The sequence below is a fragment of the Channa argus genome, chromosome 15, assembly GCF_033026475.1.
Source record: "Channa argus isolate prfri chromosome 15, Channa argus male v1.0, whole genome shotgun sequence".
In the NCBI taxonomy this organism is placed as follows: domain Eukaryota; kingdom Metazoa; phylum Chordata; class Actinopteri; order Anabantiformes; family Channidae; genus Channa; species Channa argus.
The window spans coordinates 21,093,498-21,114,631 of NC_090211.1; the positions used below are offsets into that span (position 1 = coordinate 21,093,498).

The 21,134-nt window shown below is 42.7% G+C and overlaps 1 protein-coding gene across 1 annotated transcript in view; it reads right to left on the reverse strand.

Moving 5' to 3' along the window:
* LOC137100361 (E3 ubiquitin-protein ligase SMURF2) overlaps nucleotides 1–20,829 on the reverse strand; it is a 52,228-nt gene extending 31,399 nt beyond the window's left edge. Inside the window, exon 1 of the mRNA XM_067478168.1 lies at nucleotides 20,210–20,829. Within this exon, the coding sequence (XP_067334269.1) occupies nucleotides 20,210–20,261 (52 nt within the window). The 5' untranslated portion in view covers nucleotides 20,262–20,829. The remainder of the gene's footprint in view (nucleotides 1–20,209) is intronic.
* Nucleotides 20,830–21,134: the final 305 nt, after the last annotated feature.

Consider the following 21,134-nt stretch of genomic DNA (forward strand, 5'->3'; position numbering starts at 1 on the left):
TGTGTGTGTGTGTGTGTGTGTGTGTGTGTGTGTGTGTGTGTGTGTGTGTGTGTGTGTGTGTGTGTGTGTGTGTGTGTGTGTGTGTGTGTGTGTGTGTGTGTGTGTGTGTGTGTGTGTGTGTGTGTGTGTGTGTGTGTGTGTGTACGAGGAAACTCAGTAACCACCTGGCTGTCTGGAGTCAGTACTTACAGCCGGTGATTCAGGCACATGGAAATACAGTTTCAGTGTAGCTCATTTCTGAGGAACAGGCACTAATGGGTCTGGATGCTAATGTGGCTGATTCACTGGTCTGAAGTGGAACGAGTCAGTGCCAAATGTGATAACACCCTACACGAGTCAGAGAGTGGATTATATTTAATTACAATCACTGTTAGTGGATGATTGAAATGTTATACAATACACTGAATATTTCAAGTCCCTCAGCACTCTGAACTGAATGTTTCATTTGAGAATATAAAAAAAACAAAACAACAACAATAAACCAACCACATGTTCAGCACTCGATCAAAAGAGTTTAACACGTGTATACACTGCACCAGCAGGATGGTGGGAAATTATACTGGTCTAGAAGTCAATGCTAGTTTCTCACACACTGAAGTAGGAGACAGCTTGTGTCTAGTAGGTCAACTTCTAAATTACACAAGTTTTATACTTTTATTTTTCAAAAAGTAAGTTTAGATTTAAGAACTTTAACTATTTAAGTAAAATCTAACATTTAATAATCATAGCAAACACCTTTTTGGTTCCAAGTAGAGCATTTACAACATTTTTGCAGCAGATTTCATTTTGTTCTGCATCACTAGGTTGCATGACTTTACTGGTGTAGTTGTCCCTGCTAAATTTTGGCAGCTTTGAATAGTTTGTTTCCTTCCTTTGATTTGTTTAATTTCGATTTTCCTACTAAACCATTTAGCCTTTGCCAGCAGTTGGTAAATGTACTAAAACTGTGGGAAAATGTTTTTAAATTTAAGTTCATTCATAAATCAATTGGTGAGTCAGCACAAATATAGTAAGTTATTTCTAAGTCGATAACAAATTTCAATAAAAATTGTAATGACAGATGATAATTTGGTTTTTGGACCATTAGTAAGACAAAAGATCATATTTAATATTGTCACTGTGAGCCTCTTGTTACTCTGTCATTTTAAAGAAACTGACTGAATCAAAATGAATACAAATATTCATTAGGTGCAGCCTCATTTACTATATTTTGGATGTAGAATAACACTCTACCACTGTAAAGCCATCAATACACCATAAACTGCACCATTCACCATAATACCCAACACATACTGGTTAACGGTGACGGGTGTATTCTTACACCTTTCATTTACGAGCCTAACACATTTAGGCTTGCTTCAGTTTTCTGCCTGATTTTGATGTGTGGGAGAAAACAGAATCCCTTCGGGCCGTTGGGACCATACATCCGCTTGGAACAAGGAAATATCGGGTATTTTAATTAACCTTCAGAATAATGTAATTGTAACCCTAGCTGGTGATATGTGCCTCTCTTTTATCCTAGTTTTACCGCTGCCCTCAAGTGCAGGTGACAGTGCTCAGACTTGACTTTTCTAACACAAACAGACTGCGCCCACAGAGGAAGACTGGAGTTTAGGCTATTCAACCTCCAGCCACTGCCCATTCATCTACACCTTCATACACACACACATACACTATTTTACAAATTTTGCCCATCAGGAAATGAGGGGGCATACTAAAAAGCTGTGTCGATAAAAAACAAATATGGCAAAAACTTCATATGCATAGTGCTTTTAGATGCACAGAGTTTGAGGGTTTAATCACAAGAACTCCATTACAAGACAGAGGGAGGAGCAGAAATAGACACCAGGCGTGTTGGGGGGGGGTTGGTGGGGCATGCTTGACAGATGAGGAAGAATTTCTTTCCGCAAACATCCCTGGGAATGTGCGACATTCCACTGAAACCCACCTCATTTCTAAAACATCTGGTATGCATCGCTGTCGGTCGCACTTTCCTGAACACACACACACACACACACACACACACACACACTCTCTCTCCCTGGAGACAAATCGCTCAGCACTCCAACTCCAGTGATCTAATTAATTATTAACAGGCACAGAAGTGTAAATGTCTATGTGTCTATGAATAGCTGCACAACTTGGAGGGAGCTTGGAGGAAGGTGGACAAAGGTAACAGGTGACAGTTGGCTTTGTGTTTCCACAATGGTTGTGCAAACATGCCACAAAACATGTACAGCATATACTGTGAAACTCTCTTGACAGCAGTTTTCAGAGGGAAAAACACTTGTCTAGCAGCCATAACGTAATTAATCGAAATAAGGTAAAGGGAAGGATAAGCGAACAAATACTATTTTAACCACAGTAACGCATCAAACTCTGCATTTAAAGTCCACACAGGGAAAAACAAAACAAAACATGACAATAAAGACAAAATGAGAACAACTGCAGGGTCAGACATGGCTCACAGCAGCCAGCTCAGCTTAAACCAAACTAAGCCGAGGAAAACCAGCAGACCCTTCCGTACATCAGCAGTCCTCAGCTAGCCACACAGCAGGAAGGCAACACTACAATTATACCTACATATAGGCTCCTTATGAAAACATACAAGGGGCAGAATTACAGCTGAAAACAGAAAGTGGAGCGAAAACCACTGGAATGGTTGAGACAGGGGGAGACAATAGCAGCGGGAAAGCCAATATCTGAGGCTTCAGAAAGGAGAGCTGAAGAACAACAACCAGGACACAGTAGGTGAAAACATGAGAATACAGCATCTATTATATGTACGCCAGCATTGAGTAAAACATGATCCTGACGTACATAAACTTAACACAGACAAAACGAAAATCTAAAACCTGTTTCTAAAGTAAACTCTCAAGTCAAACAGCGAGAATCAACAAACAGCAGCATGGTGGTTGGAAACGGCCGAGTTAGAGGAGTTTGTTCAACCTGCAAACATCTAAGAATCACTGTTGGCTGGAGAGTAGTTCTTGGTTCTAGACCAGCATGCAGATGGTGTCACACTGACCCTTTGACCAAGTTTCTATGATCAACGGTTGGTTTAGTTTGCTTTCAGTACATAAAGAACTAGTTTTAGATTAGGTTCTGGCTTCAAACCAGCCCTCGAAGTGTCTTGGTGGAAAATTAGTAAAATGTAAAGTGTTTATAGTTGTTCCACGCCACCCCATCCATGAAAAGTCATGAAGTTTGTGACATGAACTTAATAATAATAATCCTTTAATTCTATTATTGTACTTTTTAATTATACTAACATTAAGGTGCTTATAGTACACAATACATAACAGGGGGTCTTAGTTGCTATAAAAGTTTCTGCCCTGTACAGACACCTTGTTGCATTTCATCCACATCTAGAATAACTAGAACATAAAGCATAAAGCCGCTTTCAAAAATGTATTCATTTCCAATAATCTAACTGCAGTATTACGTGCAAGATTAGGTGCCCGGCTGAACGACTTCATAGCGCCTGCAAAAGATTATAGTGTACTGATGCAGGATGTTGTGTTGTGCATTTATCAATGGTTAACAGTTTGGTAACTGGACATTAAAATGCTGCAATCTAATTCCTAATATCATCATTTTAAACAATGCGCTAAAAACTAAAAATCCCAGCTTATGTTCAGTTATGCCGTGATAACAAAACTCTCATACATTACGTCACTTGATGCATCTGTCCAGGGTCACGTAAATAGTTTTTTAGATTGATAAAGCCAGCAGTTTAAATCCACATGACTGTGTGAAGCCCAAAAACTAAATCAACCTTGTGCATCTGTATGCATGCACCCGTGGGATCTGTGTTTAGGGCCTAAGAAAATATCCATGCTTCATTTGGTCAAGTTACATTAGATGGTGGAGAACGTGGAGTCCACACCTCCTGCCAATCAGATTAGAACTTCACAAATGATGCTAAATGTAAGTGAATAGCTGCTGAATGGCCTGATGGAGGAAAGACAGGAGTCTGATGTTTGTAAAAATGGATTTAGAGAAATCCATTTAAAACAACTTAAGCTAAATGATGTATTACAGGTAAATTTAAATTCTTAGTGCTGTCAAAACCCATTAACATGTTTCCTTAATCTATAAATGTGTGTCCGTTAAGATCTTTCTACTTGGAAAAACAAAAGGATCCAAAACTGACCTAAGCTGACTGCTTCTTTTAGTAAAGCAGGGGGATTCAGAGAGTATCGGCAACTGCTGCTAGTGGGGAGAACTGAAAGTGTTCAGTGCTCAGATCTCCGACATGAAGGATGGACTGGGTTTTTGAAACCTGCGATTTAAACGGTCTTGTCACTGTGCCTCTGTGGCATTAATGTTTGATGGAGCTTCTCAAAGGAACTTTACTTCCTTGGCGTTGACAAGCTTCTCCAATCTTTGTGTGCATAAATCTGAATTTCTGACACACCTCCTGCGTGTAAAAGCTCTGATAATGATATTAATATAAACACCGATGTGCCAAATTTATTCTGAAAGAAACAAACAGAAGGGTGTCACAGAGGGGCTTCTGAATGTAGGGCAAGAGGGGAAAACGGTGTGAAGTGAAACAGAAGAAATAGCTTAATGTTTCAATCAAGTGATTAGAAAACTATATTAATGTTTTATGATTTATAATTTTTAAATTATGACTGCGTAAAAGCGTGACGAGGAAGCCTTTAGCCGGGATATAAATCAGTAGTCGTTAAATGACCCAACATACTAAAAAGACCATTAAATGTGCTTCTTCATCCACCAGCTCAAAGAAATTCCCCTAAATTTATACTGTTATGGGAAATGGGTCTTGATGAGAGAAGCTTTTCCCAAGTAAAAAGGAAGTGGGCATAAATCTGTTGTTTTATTGGTCACCCTGGAACGCCTTTCTCGTGCTCAAACACAAATGTAATTATGTGAGCGCCCTTTCTCCTCGTACATCAAGATGAAAGATGTCAGCACACAGTCAACCCCCGCGATGTGATAGGCACACAAAGCTCTGAGCTCCTAAAAACAGGGATGGGGAACCTAGAAACTTCTCTGGTTTCTCTCTACAGGACACCTACTTTTCTATGACAGTCGTGCCGTGTGCTTATTGACTCACTGATTTGGCTGTTGCACACAAAAAGAAGGAACGTAAAAGCTGTATAAAGCTGTCATAGTGTGTTTTACCTTGGGCATAATAAACACTCAAGCAAGGCTGCACTATTAATCTAACTGCAACCACATTGTCAGCCTGTGTGATTACATTACTGCAAAAGGCTGCATGAAATATGAACATGTGTAAACAACCTATGGTCCGTTTGTGTGCAGTTTGCGTATTATTTACACTCCTAATAAAAGGCATGACCAATATCACGATGATGAGTCAGCATCTTGTTTTAGTACGTGGGGAAGGGCGACAGCACGTTCACACGTTCAATCACCAGCCATCAAGAACTGAATGACCAACTAGCAGCAAGAAGAAAGAATAGTGACTTATGGGTCAGCAGTGACTGGGTCCTAACTGGGATAAGTCATAACTTATTCGTCTGGGCAAACTGAGACAAACTACTACTTAGTCTTTGGTTTTTAAAAATTAGAAGGTAAATGTAATTTAAACATTTTAATTTCTCATTAGCAGCAGTTAATTAGTGTTTCAGTTTAGTATATCAATGATAGTTTAGTGTGTACAACAGATTATATGAAAATCTACCAATTAGAAGATTAGAAAAAGTACTAATAAGTAATCATCCATTTTTTTATTATTATTTGCAATTACATAAATAAAATGGCTTTTTTACCAATTTTGCAACCGTGATTGCATATTATGTTGTTCTACTGCACTCCAACTTTGGCCTCCTCTGTCAAACCCCCCACCCCACCCACCCACACACATATAGCCTGTGTGCATCTTGGTCCATCTCAAATCCTCTGTCGTCATAGAGACTGGTTGTCTTGAGGCAAAGCTGAGAGAAAGGTTTCTCTGTCTTGCCTGTGTTTCTCATTCTGGTCCGGTCCATGCCTCACACAGACAGAGCACTGCAGCACTAACTGATGGGGTTGAGAGGGGTAAGGGGAGAGACACCTTACCCCTCCTCCCTACACTCTCCTCTCCACAGAGAGGCAGGATGAGCACTGCTGAGAGACGGGTGCAGACATTTAGAATGACAAACAAAAGAATATTAGGGGGCTTTTTCCAAAGCAGCATCCACCCATCCACAGGGAAATGGCCTCCTGAGTGTTGGTGCACATAGTTTCTCACTGCTTCCTGCTTTAGCAAAAGCACATCCATTGAAAACAGAGCCAAATGAAGTACACTGGTACCTGAGGTAAATTTAGTGGAGTTCAGCCTCCATCTACATCTCATCAACAAGACTTTTGAATGGGAACAGGGATCATACAAATGCTATTCTGTCCATGCGATAAATGACAAAAACCTTTCAGGCTGAAGGCAAACTTCATTTTTACTGTCATTTTATACAAACCAACATAGACCGTCTAAAGATTCTCAGACATCCAGGTCATGGTTATCCCAGAAAATGCTGTTCAGTGGCAAAAGGCCCATAATGACTCCACCAAGTTTATAGGCCTGTCTCTCTCTAGCCAATTGGTCAGAGGTGACGAAGCCTTTAAAATGAGAGGAGAATCGTTTTCTCCCACTAAAAGCAAGTCCAGTTGCCACTGAACAGCGTTTTCTGAGAAAGCCAACGTTGAAGGAATCAGAGGATGATTATGAAAAGCATTCCTAAAAAAAAGCAGCAAGGAAAAGTACTTTGTGACTAAACTGAATTATAAGCTAGTGGCTCACGCAAAGAGCAGGAGTGTTGTGTATACACATTTTGCCGTCCGCCTTACTGCAGCTTATTAGTCTCATGATGGCTTTTCTCATTAGTCTCACACGACAGCGGGGAACACTAAACAAACAGCACATACAACCGATTATCAGCTTAGCCCCTTCCTTTGGCAGTCTGTGTCTTGATGAAAGTAGATTCCTCTGAGTGGCGACAACAGCTCTGTGCATGCAGAGACTGAGACCTTTGGGTGAAGTTAAAGTTCCACCTGTGGGGAGAGCATGGGCCCAGTTTCTCACAGGCTGGCACACAAAGAGCCCTACTGTGCTACTGAATCAATGAAGTCAACCAGACGCAAGCCAAACACCTGGGGTGGGAGAGGTCATGTGACGTCTAGGGGAGGAAGTGTGTTGCTATGGTTGCACTCACCGATCAAGACAAGATGGAGCTGGAAATCACTTTTAGCTCGCTGCACACCAACAAATACAGAGTTTAACAGTGGGACATAAACACAACGAACCATGGGAAAAGACTAGAGCACCATGGGGAGAAGAGAGTTCACACTGCCTCTAGTATGATGCTCTGCGGTTAACCATTACACTGGAAATGGAGGAAATGGGGGTGTGGGAACAGAAACAACCGCCTGCTCATATAGCAGCATTCCCATCTCCATCTGAAGTCAAAATCATGTGGTAACTTGGCCTAATGAGAAGAAGAGGGAAAGGAGCCATTTCATAATACCAGCAACAACTCTCTCCATGACCACTCGCTCGGGTCGACCCGCTTTCTCACTTCCTGTCCCCCAGGTTCCTCTAGACCTGTGCTTGCGCCCAACTTTTGGAGACAGTCTGACATCTCCAGGGAGCAGCACTCTCCCACCTCCTCCCGCCCACCAACCTTTCTGCTGCCCGTCTGCCAATTTGTCTGTCTGCCCTGTTTTGACTCCAGGCCCAGGACAGTGCACTCTCACGCACAGCATTGTTCTTCTATAAACAAAGGCTTCCTTTTCCCCTCTCCACTCGCCCCTAACCTCTGGAGGCCTTAAAACCCACAGATGAAGTACACAGAGTTCTGACTGACAAGTGCTGATGGCCGTGCAAGTGAACCTGCTCTTTAGCCGTCTCTTGCTAATCTCTGAGCCGTGTCCTAATCAATCTCCTCTGTTTGCTAATGTTTTGTCTTAAAATGCTGCTTCTGCAGGCTCTTGTCACTTAAGCTACAGAAAAGCTTTTTACATATTAGCTGGGTGCTAGAGCAAGTCATTGCAGCCTCAGTCACGCAGCCATTCAGTCAAAAACAGGAAGGAAATAAGGCACAGTTCAATGGGATTAAGTCCAAGTTTATACTCAAGTAAACCAACTCAGCTAGTGACCTACAGCATGACTAAAACACCCAGGAATACGGCGCCTGACAAAGTCAGCAAATAAATAGTTCTTTGGAAAATTCCTGCATTTCCATCACATCTGAAGATTTGATCTTTTTTTTTTTTTTTTTTTTACTGTAGTTCTATAGAGTTAAGGTGTTAATCATGAGACAAATTTGTGATTTGTAAAACTGAGTTGATGAAGTTTTAATTGATTTGACTAATGGTTGGAAAATTTCTAATTAACATCTCAGCAATTTAACAATAAGGAAGCAATGTGACAATATATCAAGGATGATATATGGCCCAGCCATATACAAACCTCAAAAGAAAAAAAAAAAAAAAGCCGTGCTGCATGAGACTACGGGCCAAAGTTAACCACTGCAATCGTTCAGTGCTGCACTCATGACTAAAGTGGGTTACTTTATAATGACCTGGCTACACCACTTAACTTCAGCTTTTAACTGCAGTCGAGCAGAACAGAGTGAGGAAGCAGGATTGAATTTCAGAAACTCAGTCCACCTTTACATGAGGTGCAGGCTGTGGAAATGTAGTTAATTGACTTGTAGGTACTGGGAAATATCTCAGCTTTGGCAAGTTTTTCTACATTAGCAAATCCATTTATGTAATACGCAAATTTGATAGGGTTTCTTCTGGTCACATAATGCAGATATTAAAGTCACTGGTAGCAGAATGATCATGGAACATGGAAGTGCCAGGAAAATACCTCTAATACCTCTAAACAGACCTGCAATTTCCAAGATCTAGAAAATAAGAAAAGGGAAAAAGAGTAACAAAATCTCCACATGCATCATTCTGCACTGAGGAAAAAAGAAAAGGAACATTTAAAAAAGAAGGGGAAAAGATCCCCTCTTTTCAGAGGCATTCAAAGACATGCTCCATCTCCATCTCACACGTGCCCTGAGTCAGAGGAAAGAACAATCTTGTCAACAACTAAGGAGTGGAGAGGAAACTCACAGCCTCTGTTGCAAACTGAAAAGCACAAATCAAACACAGAATGTTTAGATTCCCAGGACTCCTGTTACACACTTCAGGAAAAAGACGTCTGGGGGCACCAAATCACTGTGACCAGACACGCTGAACAAAACTGTGGAATTAGAGGGGAGAAAAGCTTCTCTTCTTAAAAGGATAAAAGTCCATGACTAAGAGAAGCCATTTATCATTATGCATCACACTCAACACCGGCTGGCAAGTGAGGAGAGATATTTTAAAACAAACCAAGAGGAAGCAGAGACCTGTTCTACCAGGTGAAGTTATTTTAAATGGCGTGCGGCAGAATGAAGTTTCATAAATATCCATGTTATTTTTATTTGGGTGATAAGTCAATATTTATGAAAAAGTTAGAAGCTACTTTTTTTATTTCAGATGCATTACGCTCGCAGCTGTAGCCAACAGTTTTCCAACAATTTACATTTAATGCTGCAGTTTAGTGGAAGGAAAATAGTGACAATAATTCATATGCAACAAGCCATGATTGTCTTTAATCAAGAGTCAAGCGCCAGAACAAATATTTTCTTCCAATTACATTGAATGAGTTAAATAAAGTAATTCAAAACAAATGCGTAATAAATGTCCCAATGTCCTAAAATATAACTACACTGCATATAGATTTGGGCTTTGAGAAAACTGTGATAAGCATTTCTACACATAAAAAAATATACATTTTACATCCAACTGAGAAATGAGCAGTAATTTTTAAAAATATTTTCTCATATGTGATGAAACAATTGTAAAAATGATACACAAGTTAGTCAACCTGGGTCTCTCTCGATTGGTGGTTAGACATTTGAAAATGGCAACTTGATATTTCTTGCCATTTTTCCATTTTATTCTACAGACAAAACCATTCATGAGCTAACCGGAAATCTTAAATGAACAGGTCATGCTGAATAATAGGTAGACGTAGTCCTGAAAAGCAACATTAATCTTTTGAAATGTCACCATTGAAGCAAACTAACAAGCTGTTGGAAAACACTGACACAGCTTTTTAATCAAACCAGTTCTTACACAAACAAAAGCTGCTGCTACAAAGATGCACAATAGTACCAAAACCTACATCTGGGGTGAGGTCTTATCTTCTTTTGCAAAAACCAGTTTGATGACATAGGGAAACTCACCACACACATTCACACGTGAGAGGAAAGAGGCTGGCAACATTCTTAGTGTGAGAACATTTCATCCACCTTACGTCACCTTTTCCCTCCATGATACAGTCCACTGTAATTGCGTAATAGTGGAGTCCACCCCGACCATTTTTGGCTGCACACAGTGAGAAACCATGCCACAGTGGTAATATTTAGTGGCATTCCTGTTACCTCTGCATAGTACATCACTCCCTCTTTCCACTCTGTGTGATACAATGTGCCGAGCAGAGAGTCATCCAGGCGAGTAAAGTCTTCCACAGCACCATCAAATGAGAAGTCAAAACAGTGAGCAGAGCGGAGCAGAGCTCAGGCTTCTGCAAGCTTGCACTGCTGTTGACTTGGACCCAAGCCATTGTGAGTAGCTGCACAGCTCCTCTAGCTTCTTGGCTCTTTTGTTCCCCCTGATGTAATGGAGGAGAGTAAAGGGGAGAGGGTGGATGGTACCAGGACCACCACACAGCTGTATGAACTGCCAGGAACACAGCTTTGCTTCGCTGCTTTGTTTTCCCCCCACAAATCCTGGGGAGTTTCAGTTTCTAAGAATGATTTCACAACTTCATCTGGGAGTCTGTTACATCATTATCGTCCAGCCACATTTTCCCCTTTTCCGATTATCTACCTTGCCAATGAATGTGTTGGACTCAGGCCCTTCAGTTCTTTTTAACAATCAGGACACAAAACATGCTGTAATTTTAGATGAAAGCACTGCAGTCATCTACAAATGCCTGTTGTCATTTCTTTGTGACGTAAGACCGTAATTATCTCTCACAGAGAAGCAACAGTGGTCAAAAAAATAAAAAATAAAAGGTGAGGCCAATCAGGCCGTGTAGGTGCACGTCATAAAAACCTTTACACGAGTCTAGACAACACAAATTTGGCCATGCTTTAATTAGAGCTTCCCTAAAATGGAGCCATATTTAAAGATTGAGGTTATGTTTTTTAATACAGTTGGAAGATGGCTATAAAACCTGGGGAACATGACAAATGTCAGTAAGCAGTAAGACTTTTAAATTAGGGAGATTAAGGATGAGCTACAAGTTGCAAGTTGAGCAAAAATGTGTTGATGCATGGAAAATCCTAGTTCAACTTTTGAATGATCCTACAAATGTCCTCATATTAAAAACACTCATGGCCTAAAGCTGTAGTCAGATCTAGCACAAATAGTGCTTTGCCAGTAATACGGTTCCTAAGAGTAAATATTAGGCTTCATCTCTGCACGTCCCAAACATGAGTGAAGCTACAGTTTCTGTAGCATCTGCCTGTGAGGCCTGAATCAGCACCGGCACTGTCTTAGATCAGTCAGGTCCGTTAGGTCAGTTTCACAATGAATTCCGGTTAAACAAACCTCGATTCTGCATCACAGAGCAAAGTCATTTGCTTTCCTTCACACATGCAGTCAAACCTTTTACTGCACAGGATTCCTTTGGTGTCATTCAACTTCACTAGAGATGCCATTTGAAATGTGATCTCGTGTGAACATAAACATCTCTCTTCTGATCCAGTCCATTCAGAGAACTGAAGGGGCTCAAGCAGCCGGCCCGAAGCCTGGACAGATGCCTAAAGTAAGCTGATGGCATCTTGAGGCTTTTGCAGCAAACCCCTCAGTGAAGACTTGAGAGAACCCCCATCTGCTTGAGGTTAGTCAGAGTTAATTGTATTAACCCATGTCCATAAAAAGGTTTAAAGCAGAGACAGCACATTGAAGAATTATTCTCAAATTACCCTCCTTCATTAGACAGCTGGGCAGGAGCCTCCCAGCCACTCTGCCATCTCCGTGTCAGGGAAGCAGTCCATGTGTGGATAGTTATCAGGCCGAATAAAGGTTTGATCAAACTTGTAGAGTGATTGCACCTGTGTCCATTGAGATACTAGCCACCACAACAAAAGAAAACCAAAGCTTCAATCATGGAACCAAAGGGAAATGTGACAGAAGAGACTTCTCTACGGCCCCAATATCATCACCTTGTGTGCTGTTCCAGCAGACATGGGGGTGATGGTGGACCACCACAATTTTCTCTTTTACTAGCAGAAAAGCCAGAGGTGATGTTCAAGATTAAGACAGTGAAGGCCTGATTAGGTTAGGTGTTGTTTGCCATCAATTATGGAAAGTACAGCTGTGTAGTGTGCCGAGTATTAGTACTATGCAAGTATGTTTAACTGGAAATGCACTTTTATTATTTCACTTCAAAACCTTCCCCAAACCACTGACTGGCGATCTGTCCAGGGTGTACAGCGCCTCTCGCCCAATGACAGCTGGGATTTGGCTCCAGCCCTCTGTGACCCAATCAGGATGAGCGGTGACAGATAACGGATGAACTTGGGGACTCAGTTGTTTTTCTGTTGGCGAGTTGGGGAATGTGTTCTGAAAACCATCATTACACTGAGTCAGTGCTCTTGCCATAGTACATCAGTACAGGATTGCTGATCCTAAGTGGGATCCCCCTTTTTTTTTTACCAAAAGATATTCGGGGAGCACATCCTTATCACTGCAGCAGGTGTAGGTAAACAGACCGTATATCCAACAAGATGGTGCTCAGGCTGCTCAACAATTAACATAAATCAATGCTTTTCAGCATCTATTAGCTCCAGCTCCAACATGGTCGGCTCAGGTTTGGTCGCCATTGTTTGTAGTTCACCAAAGGAACAATCACAGTAGGGAAGAAAACGCCACACAGTAGCATAAACCCCACTGATGAGTGACACAGACCGACAAACGCACAAAACCGTGACGGCTCTGCATGGATCAAGCTTTACTTTACACTCTCTATACAAACAGAATTCTGCATTTTTGTACACCATCATTCACCAGCACTCCACCCATTTGCCCTGAGCTAGCATGAAGTTGATGTCATTGTTGGCAAATCTTCAGTTTGTTATGTTTGTTGCCATTTCAGCTGTTTCCCAGACATGTTTTATCTTTACTGCACTGCCAGCCTAGACGTCTTGCTCAAGCTCATTTCCTAAATTTAAAAACGTGGATTACAGCTGTCAAATTGTGCGGTGTGAACATAGATATATTTTGATTCTGTTTCCAGCCTTATCTGCAGGTTCACAGAATCTAACAAAAAGAATGTTTGATGGTCTGCGGCAACTCAAACGGGACACGAACTACTCACAATACACCGTCATTAGTAAATACACTGGACACAATATAAAATGGAAAAATGCTGTGGTAACAGCTTGTGTATAAACAAACTAAAAGTGTGTGCCGTGAAGGTGTTTCACACGCGGGGTGAACATAGGCAGCAAAGCCTTCATTAACTCAAAGTGCGTTTCTACACTCTGACTCACCAGCCTGCACTGATCCCATCTGGCTATTCTTGTTCTCTGGGTGGTTCGGTGAGATGTTCAGGGACTGTATAGATCTAAAGTCAGCGCTTAGACTTAAATGGTCAATATCAATCATAAAAGCCCACTAGCAAATCAGCTGTCTTAGGAAAATGATGTGTGAGACATGAAGGTGAATCAGCCTTAAGCTGTAAATCTACTAGTTTACCATTTGCCAACCTTTGACAAAACTGCAGCAAAGTCAATTTCAAATATGCAAATGAAAAATATACCAATTCAAGTAAGCTGCATTATCAACATTCACCTGAATTCAAAAATGTGTATAGAATATAACCGTAACCCTATAAAGTTAAACATATGTGATGTTGCTCCTCATCAGTAAAGAATAGTAAGGTCACCTAAAGTCAAACAGGGTTCTAGGCTGACGTTTGATATGCATGCAGCCTCCTTAGATAAAAAATACCTCCAAGTGGAGTTTGCAACTTCAAAAGGGATCACTAGTTTGGGAAATAGGCAAGAAATAGAGGGGCCGGGGCAGTAGGAGGGACAGCCAGGCAGGAATGTTAGGGGAGCCTGCAGACTAGATTCTGTTTAGCTCTGACTGGAGTCCTGCTCCCTGACCGACAACACTAATGCAATTCTGACCCATTAAGCACCACAGCCAGGTTAATATAGCAGGTCTTTGAAGACACCCTTACCCAAAGCACATAGGAGGAATAGCACGCCGAGGCCACGGAGACCCTGTGCTCCCTCTGACAGAAGGGAGCAAACCAGCGCACGCATGAGAAAGGGTACAGATGCTTAAAACTCACTGTATCACTCATCCCAGCTGAAAACACATGAAACTAAATTCTTTGTGAACTGTAATTAACCACGGCATCCAGCATACCGACTACATAAATCACCGAAGGAAAAAAAAAAGAGGGCACATTCAGGTGTTTGAGCAGCTCTTTTCTTTACAAAGGGGATAGAAAGCCACAGCATAAGAGGCGAGTGTAGGCGTCCGAGTTAAAATGTCTTACAGCAGCTCAGACCACCTGTATGTAATTTTCAATGATTTAAATTGATGACAGGACAAAATAAAGATGTTGTTAGTGTTTCTGTGCTCGGCCCCTTGGTGGAGAAACAGGTTTCAACACTGCTGCCTGTGCCAAATATGGTCTATATACTCTAAGTTAAGGTGTTAAGACGCTGTTAGAACTGTGAACAACCAGTGGACTAAGTGTCTCTGTGGTAGTGGTTGGCCAATTAATTGGGATGATCTTTGATTTTTAATTAATGGGCATTAGCTGAGATCGGCTCATGTTGCACATTTCACAAAAACCTCTGCAGCCTACACTGCCAGCATTTCACTCGCACATGCAACTGAAAATTGTCTGGCCGCATCATTCTCACCGACTTGCCCATATGCATTTTACTGATGCTTAAAAATAGTAAAACAGGGATTAATGGACCTGAACATGAAGTTGTGCTGCTCATGCTGCAGTCTCTCCTGTCTCCATCTGCACTTTGTTACTCTATGAGGTAAAGTGCAAAAATTGAGCTTAAAAAAAAAAAAAAAAAACACTACACACTCAGAACACGTTGTACTCAGAACATCAGTAATACCAACTTAAACTGCAAATTCTCATTAATCATCGCATTAATCACAGTGAATGTGTTAGTTGATTATTCATAACCGTTAACATGCTAACTGAAAGCTGACCGTATGTGGACTACTGCACAGTAACCACTTGGCCACTTTCACTACAAATTTGAAAGCTTAGCAGGTGCTGCTAGACTTTTCCTTTGACAGCAGCCTACACTCCCAAACCCACCTCTGCCAAGAGCAGGTCGGAGACAGGGTGGGGGAATTAATTTTCACTCACTTGTCAGTTTATTTAAGACACCTACAGCTAAAGTAAGTCAGGCCAAATCGCCTTTCACACACAAGCACTGGAATTCTGACAGTCTCCTGACTTCCAGAGGGGGAGTAGACGAAAACCCAAATGTCAGCATGAGACACTCCTGACATTACCTGGACTTTATCTGTAAGCCCCCTTAGTACAATGTCCATATTATGTGGGGCATGCTGGTCTGTCCCAAATTTTTGGGAGGATTTAAAGCAAGCAAATGGATGTGTGACAACGCTTCAACCAGTCAACGGCTAGAACCGTTCTCCTGTGAGGACGCTACTGACTGGGACGATCTGCCACCGTGTGCTACATGTGCGAAGAGGCAGCTCCAGACAATGTCCAGGGCTGATTTCTCCTGACATTGTCCGGAGTTCGTATGTAAAAGCAGGACCAAGTCAACAATCCTACAATAAATGTTCACTTCATGAAGGTGAAACCGTTCAGAGGAGTTGATTCAGCTGCTGCATGATCATTGTAGAAGATACTGCTGTTAACACTTCAGTGTATGACTGTACTTAGCATAAAGCTTCACTGACACAGATGTGCTTAAAATAGATAACATTTTCTGTTAGAACACAACTCATCAGCAATAAAAAGTGTAGCCTCCAAAATGCTAATACACGTCAGTCAGCGCATAGATCTTCTGTTGATAATGACACACAGCAGTCACTCTGAAGTGTTGATGCTCTACGCAGCAGGAAGAGCCGATCCCCCCAAAGCACACATGCCGCCCACTAATCAAATCCATGGCAGGCTCTTATTATAATACAGTGACAGGACAGAGCTGTAAGCATCCCAGCACTGTATGCAACACATGCTGAGCAATGTGACGGGATCCTTGATTTTATTATTACAGGGGAACCTCAAAAGGGGGATTCTGGACTTGTCTGCTAACCACCTGTCAGGGGTGGCATTTGGACAAGTGTTCGGGTCTGGTGTGCTCATCCTCTGTAAGAGGCTGCCCACTCCCTCTCCCCATGTTACATCTGGTCTCCTCGGGGCCGTTGCTGGCGGCAGCGGAGGGTAGCGCGACCACAGAAGGCTTTGTCCTCGCTGAAGAGCAGCTGAACCAACAGGAAAGCCAACCCCAGCCAGTCAATTAATTGATGGAACAATTTAAAATAATGAAAGACCCTCAGCAGGGGGAAGGAAAATGTTTACAAATGATGTGCAATAATTGCTTGTTCTCTTTTGACTCCCCCACCCTTGGTTTTTTTTTTCCTGGTCCTTTGCTGCTTTTATTTTGTTTTCTTTCACATCTTGTTAAAGCAAAATGTGGAAATGTTTGCTAAAACGCATGTCCACGAAGGGCCAGCAGAGTCAAGAGTTCACCACATGCTGCAAATCACAGTGTATTTACAACGCATCCTGTTTGAACACCCAGGTGGACCCTAATCACTTCCATACAGCCACTCTGTAAAAACGGCTCTGAATAAGACCACATGAATGCACCAAGCACCAGCTCAGGCCACATTAAAATTCTCTTGATCATCAGGTCCTGTGCCTCCACAGCCCCATCTGTGCACAGCTGTGGGGGTTTGTTCTACAATTCTTTAACATCCAAAAGGCCCCCATCTTTAGACTACAGTCAGACCAAGCTGCACTGAAGAAAAAAAAAAAAAAAAAAAAGCAAGGCGTTGGACTAAAAAAAGAAAAAGAAAAAAAAAGGAGGGGGTGAGGGAGCCCTAAGCCTTTCACTCAGAGCTTCACAGTGGGCCAGTGTGATACCGCAGGGACCTCGCGGCATCTTTAGAATAAGTCTGTTTGTTGCTCAAGCAGCATCTGTGCCCATTCAAATTGCAGTTTAGCTTACAAGGGAAAAGAGCAGGGAAATTTTACAGCCATTTCATCAAGTAATAATCGAGCCATTCCCTGCATTTGTATAATCGGCTGCAGCACCATCAAATCATTTGCAATTAAATGGAAGGGAAGACACAAACTACCCACAGAGAGTGCGCGGAGGAAGCTTGGTTAGTGAGGGTGGGAGTGAAATATGCTTTGGACTGGGTCTGAGGGGGAAGAAGCTTACAGTTGGAAAGAACTGGAGTGACTCAGAGAGGAAGAGGTGGGAATGCGAATGGAGAATTGTAGGGAATCCCACAGAGATAGCTCTCTTTGCTAGTCTGCATCGCGCCAAAGAATTCAGATGAGCAAACCATATGGCTTAACAAGTCACATGTAGACTGAGGCCTGAAACAAAACAAACAAACAAAAAAAAAAAACGGCAATAAACGTCAAAAATCTTAATCAGACCAGACAGTCAAACAAAAAGCAGTTCATTTATTATTCAGCTGTACATCTTTATGGGCAGAAAATGTATGCAAAGTGCAAAGACACAGCTTCGCCTGTGTGTCACTGGATCTATGGTTGCGTGGAAAGTTGTGCAAATTATTGCCATAAGCTTTGTCTGTAGGACACAATTTAGGAAGATACACCATGGGGTCACATGTGTTGTGCCACCAGCAGCATTTGCCTCACATCATGATGCAGGGATCAGCTGTGGGAGCATAATGGAAACCTGTCCTGTGTAGTCAAGGGGCAATTCTCACCCAAAGTGTTAGTTTTAGCAGCTTGCTCGCCATATTTTCCCAGTTTAATAGCTGGCAAACATCTGCGACATCTGTTTTAAATGGATATGGGGGGGGGGCATTGTCAGCAAGGAGACGCCTATAGCACAAACAGCTATAGGCCTGTTTAAATGTAACAGCTCATCCTTCAAAACCTGCCTGGAAACAAGTTCATCGGCAGCCATGTGTCAAAACTCAGCTCGGCTACACAAATGACAACACGCAGCTACAATGTGGCTTTGACACTCTCAGGGCTCATTACTCCCAATGCAACAATCTAATCAGCCCAGTATACACAGCTGTGCAGCACTAAACAAAGAAACACACAGTGATGGTGTGTTGTGAAGCCTTTTACAGAAAACTGAGCACTTTCGTGTCACCAGCAGACGACTGTCTGCTACTTCTGTCTCGGGCTTCAGGCTCTGCTCTCCAAGAAACACAGTGAGCTCAGTTATGGGACATGAATGATCATGTGATTGACATGGCATAATATTACATAATCCGCATAGAAATTGTCCCCACTTGCTGCTAGCACTGAAAAGAAATCCACTGACAGACAGAAGGTAAAGATTAAGCCGTCACATGAGTTAAACAAATGTTATAGGGTGACGTTATTGTTCTCTAAGAGGTTCAATATTTTGTCTGGAGTGGTGTCACTCAGAATGTAAAGGGAAGGTGGTCTGGGAGGTCCCGCTCTTGCCATTTTTCCCCAGCAGACTTACATTCTTGGCATTCCACCAAAAGACCACTGTGGTCCGTCTTAAAGTGCCGTGACAAACTAATTCACAACCTAACAGACTCCTTCAGATTCAGCATAAAAAAATAAAAATAAAAAGTCACGGACAGAAAAGACACAGCGTTGAAAGCTTGACATCCACACCACAGTCTTTTGTGTACACAACGTTTTGTGCCGACAGCCCAGCAGCAGGTTGGAAACTTCGTACAGTGCAAGAAAGTTTGACCTGGTGCTGCGCTACTGAGCAAGAATGAGCGCAATAACTTGTCGCACTACAACATCGTCGTAACAATTACAATATAAAATGCAAAGTTTTCGAAACATTGGATTGGATTTCAAAACTTGTACTACATGAGATGGTACAGAGCACCATGGACGCTAAGGCACCTCCTGAACCCTGGATGATATAGGATACCTGCAGAAAATGATGAAAACATCATGCTGTCCTTGGCCACCTCTAATAGCCCCCCTCCAGCCCCCCTTGTTGCCTCCACTTATTCAATCAGAGCCCAGCACCAGCTCAAATATTTAATTTGGCCCTTGCCGACAGAATAGATGGCAATGGAATTTGATTCAGGTCAGATGCTGGACCTACATCAAAAAGAGCAGCTGTCAGACCCTTCTCCCAGTCAAAACACTGTGCTCTGATGTGAACCCTCTGCCCGTTTGTGTTGGGAAGACACTAAGCAAACAGCTGAGAGAGAGAGAGAGAGAGAGAGAGAGAGAGAGACAAGGGAGACAGAGAGAGAGGGGGGGACAAGGGAGAGACAGCTGCACCACTGCATGTCTCCACACAACAACAAATTGCCCGGTGTTTAAAGTGCGGATCGTGCACTGCTCCAGTGCATCGTTGGTTAAAGCTGCAGGGATCCAACTATATAGTGACCTGCTTTAACACCAGCTCCAAACAAAGGCGGCAGCTGTCTGTCCGGAGCAGTTAGGGGACACAGACTCCTGTGACCCTGTCATCTCAACCGAGGCTTGTTTGGGGCATAAAGGCTTGATTATAGCTAGCTGGCAGCCTGTCTGGCTAAGCTAACGAGCTGGTCAACTTTCTGTGAGAGTGTCCATCGGCAGAGCACGGAGCTAATTGAGTCTCTCGTGCACTGCAAACATTTAAGGACGCGTTTGGTTTCAACAAGCAACAAAGAACTCAATTTACAGCTAAGCTACGCCGGGACCCGTGTTATGGCTGGGGGTTGTAACTAGCTTCCGTCCATTGCCAAGACCAATTATACATAAATTCAGCCTCATCTCAACGCCTAACCGGCGAGTGGCACAATACCCCCCCCCCCCCCGAAAAGTTTATGGTTTCAAATCCGTTTTAGCTGCTAACAAAATAAGGAGAGAGAACCGACTCCACAGCCCATGGGAACTGCTCCCGTCCAGCAAATACCCCGAGCCCTCCTAGCTAGTGTGTGGGGATTTAAAGCTAGCTACCTGTTAATCGCAGCTTCACGGGGCCGTTCCGCCGAACTCCTTGGTTAGACATCTCCTCTCGGTTCCAGCCTTCGCTTCACGAAAAAACAAAACGGTGTGAAATGTGAAAACGCGACAAGGTTTATGAACCTCTCCGCCAGTTTCAGACAATAATGGAGTCAAGGCATTGTGGCCCGGATGTGGATTGGACTGCGAACATAGCTGTCGCTCACAAATGCGAACAAAATGTAAAATAAGAAAAAAGAAAAGAAAGAAATTGTAGCACTGCTGCAAACTGCAGTGACGGAAAAAAGCGACTTTTGCCCAGGTGATGGGAGCTACAACAGAGTGGCGGTGCGCGGCTCAGAGGGAGCCGCGTCCTGCTCTCCGCGCGTCGGGACTTGGAACTGTTGAGTCGCTCCGGAGGAGATCCCGCTTCAGGAGGCTGCTGGTGGGGGCTGACCGCTGACGACAACACGCCGGGGGGAGTGAATCATCCCTCCAGCGCCTAACGGGAGTTCGCACACAGAGTCCACTGTGTCTCTGAGCTGGTTGACGAGCAGTCCAGGTCCAGATCCTCGGCTTTTAGTCGGGTGGCATCAGTAAACACACCTCCCATGTGTTTATGACATGGTGTAGGGGCGTAGCTAGACTTTATAGGGCTCCAGCTCCAGCTCCCCGCCCCCCCCCCCTTTTTTTCCCCCACTTAAAGGAGAGGTTCACAAATTTTCGCCTCTGTCTTAAAATAATAATCAGAAACACATATGAGCAGAAACACAAGTGCCCCCCTCCCCCCACCCCCAACGTGTGCATTTACTCAATATACTCAAGTGCTGTAATTTGGTATTTTACAATTTTACTCCATTTTAAGATGAAATATGTACTTTTTACTTGATTTGCTTTGCTGATGCAGATTTTTAAGACAAAATATAATCCAGCAATACAT